At 41.3% G+C, this 9,156-nt stretch overlaps 1 protein-coding gene across 1 annotated transcript in view; it reads right to left on the bottom strand.

Annotated features, from left to right (window-relative positions):
• Nucleotides 1–8,683, bottom strand: part of Hspa9 (heat shock protein family A (Hsp70) member 9) — a 19,548-nt gene extending 10,865 nt beyond the window's left edge. The window contains exons 1-8 of the mRNA XM_004643251.2: nt 8,493–8,683; nt 7,001–7,059; nt 6,703–6,790; nt 5,018–5,199; nt 3,151–3,275; nt 2,318–2,391; nt 2,129–2,235; nt 562–724 (exon numbers count right to left, since the gene is read on the bottom strand). Coding sequence (XP_004643308.1) covers nt 562–724; nt 2,129–2,235; nt 2,318–2,391; nt 3,151–3,275; nt 5,018–5,199; nt 6,703–6,790; nt 7,001–7,059; nt 8,493–8,570 — 876 coding nt within the window. The 5' untranslated portion in view covers nt 8,571–8,683. The remainder of the gene's footprint in view (nt 1–561; nt 725–2,128; nt 2,236–2,317; nt 2,392–3,150; nt 3,276–5,017; nt 5,200–6,702; nt 6,791–7,000; nt 7,060–8,492) is intronic.
• Nucleotides 8,684–9,156: the final 473 nt, after the last annotated feature.

The following is a 9,156-nucleotide window of genomic DNA, read 5'->3' as shown; positions in this document are numbered from 1 at the left end:
GTGCTGGGGGATTGAACCGCGGTCCCTGATGCTTTTGCTAAGCTTGTTCTAAGTAGGTGCTTTAGACCACTGAGCCATCTCTCCAGCCCCGCTAAGCTTGTTCTAAGTAGGTGCTTTAGACCACTGAGCCATCTCACCAGCCCCTCTTTTCCAATATTATACAGTGTCATATATTTCAAATCTTTTGTTTCCAATCTAAAACTACAAAAAACAGTTCACACATCAACCTAAAACACAAATTATTTTACTTACAATTAAGAGCAATTTTTTTTTTTTTTTTTTTTTTTTTTTTGCAGAACTGGGGATTGAACTCAGGCCCTTGTACTTGCCAGTCGAGCAGTTATTCTGCTAAGTCATCTGCCCAAACCTTAAGAGCAAAATTTTTAAGGGGCCGGGGAGATAGCTCAGTAGAGTAAGTGCCTGCCTGGTAAGCACAGGGTCCCGAGTTCAATCCCCAGTACCACAAAAAAAAAAAAGGAAAATTTTTAAACAAGGCAGAGTGATCTTTTCAAAAATGATCAACATTCCACTGCCTATACATTAATCACAATGGTTACTAACCTCTCTCTTGAACTCTTTAACAATGTGTTGTAACAAGGCTTGGTCAAAGTCTTCACCACCTAAGAAAGTGTCCCCATTGGTAGATTTCACTTCAAATACTCCTTTCTGAATTTCCAGGATAGAAATATCAAAAGTTCCACCACCTAAATCATATACAGCAATGCTAAAAAACAAACAAACAAACAAAAAAAACCAAAATAAAACCAAACAGTGAAAAAAACCTATCACAAGGGGATGAATTTCACTAACCAATTGAGAATTCAGCTATTTTTCTGAAGTATAATTATGAAGTCTTATACCTAAGTGATATGGTTATTAGTAAATAGCCTTAATAGGTAACACACAAATATATATACAACTGAAATGAATTCATTTTTTTAATGAATTCAATTCTTAAAAATGACAATATTCAACCATATTTTGAAAGAATACTTGCCATCATGTATCAACAGAACCAAGATCTCAAAGTATATAGTGGAATGACCTTGAATGGGTGGGTGGTATGAGGGGCCAGCACTACAGATAACATTGAGGGCCTTCACACTGACATCCCAGTTCTTTTTTACTTTTAAGACAAGATGTTGGGGCCAGAGAGATAGCTCAACAGTCTAAGCAACTGCCTGGCAAGCACCAAGGACCTGGATTTGATCCTCAGTACTGCATGCCATGCCAGCCCCGTGCCATGCTATGCTGGCCACCAAAATTGGGCATGGTGGTGCATACCTGTAATCCCAGTGCTGAGGAGGCTGAAAACAAAAGAGGATCACTATGAATCTGAGCTTCTTAATAAGACCCTACACCAAATACATAAATAAATCTAAAAAAAAAAAAAAAACCCTAAGACAGGATGTTGATAAACTGTCTGGGCCAGACTCAAATTTGCAATCCATCTGCCTCACCCTTCCAGACCATGGGTTTACAGATATATGTATTACTGAAAATGTCCTGAAGAATATGTTATTTTTATTTAATTGAACATGTTATTTTATTTTTATTTTTGTATTTTAGGGAAGGGTCTACAGGATGTTCAGGGTCTCACTACTAGATGAGACTCACAGTGATCCACCTGTTTACAGTCTCCCAAGAGCTGGGATTACAGGCACACGCCACCACACCCAGTCTGAATTGTCATCTCAGCATACCCTGGAAGCGGGGCTGGCATGGCAGACCTGGCCCCTGTACCTGTTTGCAGGTGCTTTAATCCGCTGAGGTATTTGGCCAGCCTTTGAACATGTATTTTTAATATAAGTACAAAGCCCAATGAGGTGCTGGGAAGATGGCTCAGTGGAGTAAGCGCTTGCCTGGCAAGCGCAGGGGCCTGAGTTCAATTCCTGGTTCTGCCAAAAAGTAAATAAATAAATAAAAATAAAAAGCCCAATGAGTATAATACAGAGATGATAATTTAGAATCTCAATGGGGCAGGGAGATAGCTCAGCAGCATATGTGCCTGCCTGTAAGCGCAAGGTCCTGAGTTTGATGTCCAGTACCAAAAACAAAATAGAAGTACATCTCAGGGTTGTATGACCTTATTTCACACATTCCTTTAGAATTTTTTGCACAAACTTACATTTTGTCTTCAGATTTATCCAAACCATATGCCAGAGCAGCAGCTGTTGGTTCATTAATCACCCGCAGCACATTCAGTCCAGATATCTGGCCAGCATCCTTAGTAGCCTAGAGCAAAGACAAAAAAGAATGTTTTCATCCTTGTGTCTCAGGTACCATTTCTCTTTGTAAGAAAGCTGGCTGACCTCACCTGTCTCTGTGAATCATTGAAATAAGCAGGGACTGTAATCACAGCATTTTTTGCAGTATGCCCCAAGTAATTTTCTGGAAAAGAAAGAATGCAATTCAATTGTATTATACTAGGTAAAATAGCAAACAGAATTTTTATAGTCTAATAACCTGTATATCTTCTTAAAGAGTCATAAGTGATAACCATTAGTTGCTCAGCAAATACCATGTAGAGACCTTGTATGAACATCTCAAAGACACTGATTCAAAAATCAGTATCTCACCTTCTAATATTTTAGTGAAGATTCACAATGACCTTCAGACTTAAACAGCTACTAGTTTAAGTGGAAATTTTACTTATTATGGACTTAATGTGTAGCCTTCTGCCATTCAACACAGACATTACCCCATACTGCAAAAATAAGCCAAGCACCATTAGGAAAATCTGAAGTTATACAATCTGCATGTTAAATATACAAACTAGCATGTTAAATATGAAAACAAGGGCCAGCAAGATAGCTCAGAGAATTAAAATGCCTGCTTAAGGCAGATGCAGGGGCTGGGATTCGATCCCTGGAGTGTCCGCCATGCCAGCCCCACCCCCAGCACACACTGAAACTGGGAGTGGTGGATCATGCCTGTAAACCCAGCAATTGGGAGGCTGAAAAACAGGAAGGATCACTAGAAGACTGGTCTGTGTAGTGAGACCCTGTACTAAATACGTTAAAAAAAACAAAAAATGCCCCTTCCTATTCCTACTGTTTCTGTAAGATACCACAGTCACAGCTACAAAGAACAGGATATAGAGCTAGTAATATGAGAGGAAATTGCCCAAACTTGAATAAATCTACTGACCTGCAGTCTCTTTCATCTTCATCAACACAAATGCTCCAATCTGACTTGGAGAATAGAGTTTTCCATGAGCTTCAACCCAGGCATCACCATTGGAGGCACGGACAATTTTAAAAGGAACATTTTTACTGAAAGACAAAAATTAAGAGAAAACTGGCCAAAGCAGTAACTTATAGATCACAAATGGCTATTCTCCACCCCAAAAACACACAGCCAACAAAGGAAATCATGTAATGGAAGTACTTAGTATTACTAATGTATAAAAATACCATCACAATGAAATATTTCCCAACAAGGGGCAGTGAGATAGCTCAGCAGACTAAAGCACCTGCTTAGGTATACTTAGACAAGCTCAGAGCATGGTTCAATCCCTGACATCACATGCCATGCCCCCAGGGTGGGCTGAGCCAGCCAGAGTCTGGTGTAGTGGAGGAAGCCTATAATCCCAGTGCTAGAGGCTGAAAGCACAAGGATCACCACAAATCTGAGCTGCATAGTGAGACCCTGCAACAACCAAATACAATGATGAGGATGATGATGATAATTTCCCACCAAGCAAAAATTTTGCAGTTACTTTGCAAGCAGTCCTGCAGGTCCATTTGAGAATGAAAATTACCATATAACCCAGCATTTATCTCTATGGAAGAGAAGTGAAACCACCTTCACAACTTGTATATGAATGCATATAGCAACATAATGTCCATCAACTGACAAATGAACAAAGAAAATACATTTACCTGTACAGAGTACTATTTGGCCAGAAAAAGGAATGAACTACTAATGCATATTACAAGACAGTTAAACCTTGAGGAGCTGGGGAGATAGCTCAGTAGAATGAGCGCTGTCTGGCAAGCACGAGGGCCAGAATTCAATCTCTGGTTCCACCAAAAAAAAATAAAAATAAATAAATAAAATAAATAAAAATAAAAGACACCTTGATCTATTAGGTTAACTGGAAGCCTGTCTTTTAAGTCCCCATGGTTCATGTATATCTAATTTATATTCCATGCATACCAAAGCAGTTCAAAAAAGGAAAACCTAGGGCCAGCCAAATAGCTCAGTCCATTAAAATACCTAGAAGCAAGCACAGGGCGCCAGGGGTTCAATCCCCAGGACACACTGAGACAGCAAGGCGATTGAGACTGGGCATGGTGGCACACGCTTGTAATCCCAACACTTGGGAGACTATAAACAGGAGAATTGCTATGAGTCTGATCTAGTAGTGAGACCCTGAATACTCTGTAGATCCTTACCTAAAAAAAAAAAAAAAAAAAAATATATATATATATATTTATATTTTATGTGGTGCTGATTGAACCCAGGGCCTTATATGTGCTGGGCAAGTACTCTACCACCAAGTTGCATCACTAGACCTACTTCTAGTTTTAAAATACGAAATAAAGGAAAATCAAGGGTTCTTTCCCCCATATCTGACCAACATAGGATGCAAGTATGCCATTACCTGCCTCAGCATATATCACTTAAAATAGTCCAGGAATGCTCCCCAAATGTTATCATGTAAGTATGTAACAAAAATCTGATATACAAAAGTATAGTCTTTTTTTTTTTTTTTTTTGAGACAGAATCTTACTATGTAGTTTAAGGCTGGCCTTGAATTCACTGGGTAACCCAGGCTGGCCTCCAACTCATGTTGACCCTCCTGCTTCAAACTCCCCAGTGCTGGGGTTACAGGAGTGAGCCATGTGTCTAGCTTTTTTTTTTTTTTCTTTAAATAAAAAGGAGTTACCCTCTGGCAAGGGGATGGCTATCCTCCCAGAGCCAATACATAAAATGACCAAGCCAAGGATCTGGCTAAGTGCTAAAAGCCTGGGCATGGCCTTTATAAATAACTTTTCTGCTATTAACTCACATGTCTTTCTGTACTTCAGGATCATCATAGCGCCGGCCAATGAGACGCTTGGTGGCATAGAATGTATTGTTTGGGTTGGTGACAGCCTGTCGCTTTGCTGGCATGCCAACAAGTCGCTCCCCATCTGCTGTAAAAGCAACAACAGAAGGGGTAGTTCTGGCACCTTCAGCATTCTCCAGCACCTAAAATTCCCAAAGTAAGACAAAAAGTAAGATTCCAATTAGTGGCATCTTTTCAGCAGCTAAGACAGGACCCAAATAATAAAACAAATGCTTAAAAATAATAACTGGCATGCTTTACTACAGCAAATGCTGAATTTAGTTAATAACTACCATTGAAGACAAACATTTAATGTAGCTTGGTAATTTTAGTCTTTATTGCCACATCCCCAGTCCAAGCTCTTATATTCAGAAGGATTTTAAAAAATTTTTTTGGGGGAGGGTTTTAGCTCAACCTGCCTTAAGGGCAGGTGTGGTGTGGCATGTAGAACTGGGGAATGAACCACAGTCCTGCAAGCCTGACTGGCTTTGCCCATCCAGGCGCTTAAACAACTGAGCTAACCAGCAAGCACCCCTTAGCTCTTATGTTCAAACAATTCACAATAATAATAAATTGGGACTAAAACTACTTATCATCAGGTTTTTCAACTCAGTGTTTGAAAAAGTATCTCCTTCCATGTTGAGAACTGAAACTTAAAATCTGTGGTGGCTATAAATTTCAGGTTTACTGAAAAAATGCCAAAAAGCATAAATTAGGGCTAAAGGCGAAAATTACCTTGTTAGTACCAATACATGAGAAAACTCTTCTAAACAGCTCAAGTTATTTTAGAGGAAGTCATGGAGTTAAGAGAAGGCGGAATGTTCATGAATGGAAGAGGCAAGATTCTAAAACCCCGGGTGCTTTAAATCTTGCTAAAAACCCAAAAGGAATAAAGGTTTCATGTACAGAGTAAGAAGGCTTTATTCAGAACAGTCTTTATGTAGAAAATAGCTCTTAGATGTGGAATTCTGCTTACTCTGGCCTGAACCTCCCACTTGGTTCAAATAAGATAAAACTGCAGGACTTTGATTATAGTGCAAAACATTCCTATTCCTTCTAAAGGTAAATGAGTCTCTTCTCCAGCCCATGAGAACCAACTTAAATCGAACTGTGGGGCATCAAACACATTCAATTACAGTGGTACCTTTTTTAATGAACTTAATTCCACAGTTCTGGTCACAAACTGAATGGTACATGAATTGTGGAAAGAATTAAGCTCATAACCCAAGATATCACTATCATCACCACTTCACAAGTCCTAAGAAACCAAACCTAGTTGCAAGCATCATGGTACATGCCTATACAGTACTGTAATTCCAGCATTCTGACAGAGTCAAGAGGAAAATTTTCTTTTTCTTTGCATGGTACTGGGCCCTGAACATCTTCACACAGAGCTAAATCAATACCCAGGCCTATCTTGAGACAGGTTCTTTTTAAATCATTTTGTTGCCCAGGCTGGATCCAAACTTACTAATAGCTCACATGTCTTACTATTAATCTCACACTTCCAGTGCAGAGATTACAAATGTACATAATGACACTCAGCTCAATAGCAGCTATTAAATGAAAGTTAGGGTTCAAAAGCATGTAATTCTGGTTGGGTAGTAGGCACACCTAAGTGGCTCAAAGCTTCCAATCATGCTTACCTTTGCTTGTTTACCCTCCATTACTGCCACACAGGAATTAGTAGTACCCAAATCAATACCAACAACTGCACCCTTGATTGCTTCGGATCTGTAAGACATTTAAAATAATGCCAGTTAAATAATTTAGTAAGTCTCCAGAATGACAGATATACATAAAATACTTGATATACGACATGCTAGCAATACATTACACTGTAAATTAAACAGGTAATTATAAAGAAATAGTTAATCTACATGTAGAAACCACTATTCTGGGGTTTAGTAGGTATTGTTTCAAAGAAAATGAGGTTATACTTACGCATAATCTCTTCTTGAAATAAATCTAAATGCCTCATGACTAAAGCCATTCCAGCCATCCTAAAAGGAAAAAAAAAAAAAAAAAGCATCAGCCATCAACTACATGGGCTTGTCCCAATTCTTCTAAGGAAAACATGGCAATCTGAGTTTCACTGGGCTGAGTATGCTACCCAGTGGTTAATGTATAAGAGGAATTATGTACTGAAACAACAAATGTTTTTCAAATAAAGCAAAATTAAGTATTGTGTATATAAACTTTCCTTAAATCACAAGAATCTCTTCTAACCTTGACATTACTGATCTTGAGTCAGTTTTTGGAGTCTTGCCATGTTGCCAAAGCTGACACCAACCTCGTGATCCTCCTGCCTCAGTGTTCTAAGTAGCTAGAACTACAGACATGCTTCCCCACTAAGGCTTTTTTTTGTTTTTGTATTTATGCTACTTTCTAAGACCACCATAAAGGACTTAGTGTGGAGTACTGTTTTATGTATTTATTTATGGCGGAACCAGGGACTGAACTCAGGCCCTTGTGCTTGCCAGGCAAGCACTTATTCTACTGAGCCATCTCCCTGGTTCCTCCCACTAAGGGTTTTGAGGCAAACAGTTATTGTGGAGAATTGTTCCCTGTGTTGTAGAACATTTACAAGCAACCCTTGAGCCGGTGTGGTGGTACATGCCTGTAATCCCAGCACTCGGGAGGCTGAGGCAGGAAAATCGCTTAAGAATTTGAGGTCAGCCTGAGCTACTAAGTGAGTTCATGTCCAATTGAACTGTACAGTGAGACCCTAATTTTAAAACAGGCAATTAGCTATAAATTTTGGATAGTTACTTTAAAAAAGGTCTAAGTAGGCGCTTTCCAAAAGGATAAAAGCCTTTTCCTACAAAACCCAGGCTGCTTTCAAGCCTTCTGTAAGATTCACATGTGAGTAGGCAGGTCACATTTCCATTCTCCAACGATGTACTGTGTTTTAGATAAACGCCGCCACTCCACGACCTGTATTCTTTTGTAAAAACACAAGAAACGATCTTACACCAAGGACTTTGGGATGTCCCAAACCACGAAAATAGGAGTTGGAATTACAATCCTGACTTCTGTGGATGCTTTTCTTTATCTCATCAAAGCAACGGCGTCCTTACACACTCTATATTGACAAGAAAAACTACCTTCAAGCTCGTGTAAAAAGGAAACCTAAAGTAGAGACTCCCTCACAATACACTGCGTTGCTCTCCCTGTGGCCCAATCCATCTCACCAGCCAGAGAACGGACTCAGAACCGCTGCCTCTTAATTCTTTAATGCTCTAGACCGCGAGGTGTGTGACTCAGCAGGTCCCAAGGCACAACCCGAACAAGGCCTTCAGCTGGCATCATTAACTGCGAGAGATACACCACCTTCCTCACCTTTCGATTCACCGGGGAGTCTGACCCCGAGGGGGCGGCCAGCCTCATCCAGGCCCGACGCAGTAAAGTAGTTGAAGGCCTGGTAGTTCCTTACCTGGTGGCGGGAGATCGCGCCTCGGGAGGTCGCAGCGCCTATGAAACGGACTGCTGCGGCTCGACTGGCGCTTATCATGGCGGCTAGGTGGAGGGAATACGAAGGAAGCGACAGCCGTTTAGGTGGCCGTAAACCGTGCGACGCGGTGCAGGCAGCGCTTCTGGAACCCTCTAACCACGTGGGCTGAGGGGGCGGGGACTCCTCGCCGCAGTCCGGAGGTCCGCTCTTCCGCTGAGGCGCCGCCCGCTCCGCCTGAACAGAGACTACGCGACTGCAACTCCCAGGAACAGAGCGCCGACAATTTACTCCTTCGAATGATTACTGAAAAGACCTTAGTCTCTAGTTCCATCTGTGGAGGTTGTGGGATCGGTGAAATGCGAAGGAGGGAGAGAAGAAAATTCAGGCAACACTTAAGATAGGCCCGGTCCTTCGCAGCCGAAAGACTCAAGGTCACACGGGATAAACTGCGAATGGATTACGGTCTCCTTGCGTCAGTTGTGCGGGAGGAGGAGCCTATTGCGCTTGCGCAGGTGGCAGCTGCCTAAAGTGCCGTGTCGCGGGTGCTCAGGAAGTAGCGGAAAGAGCGTTGGAAGCTACAACCTTCATTGGTGTCCCTAAGCACACGCGAGTTTGGTTGGGTCTGTCGGGGGCGAGCCAGGGTGCG

Source organism: Octodon degus, unplaced genomic scaffold (assembly GCF_000260255.1).
Source record: "Octodon degus isolate 3935 unplaced genomic scaffold, OctDeg1.0 scaffold00169, whole genome shotgun sequence".
NCBI classification, from domain to species: domain Eukaryota; kingdom Metazoa; phylum Chordata; class Mammalia; order Rodentia; family Octodontidae; genus Octodon; species Octodon degus.
This window is presented reverse-complemented; position numbering and strand designations above follow the sequence as displayed.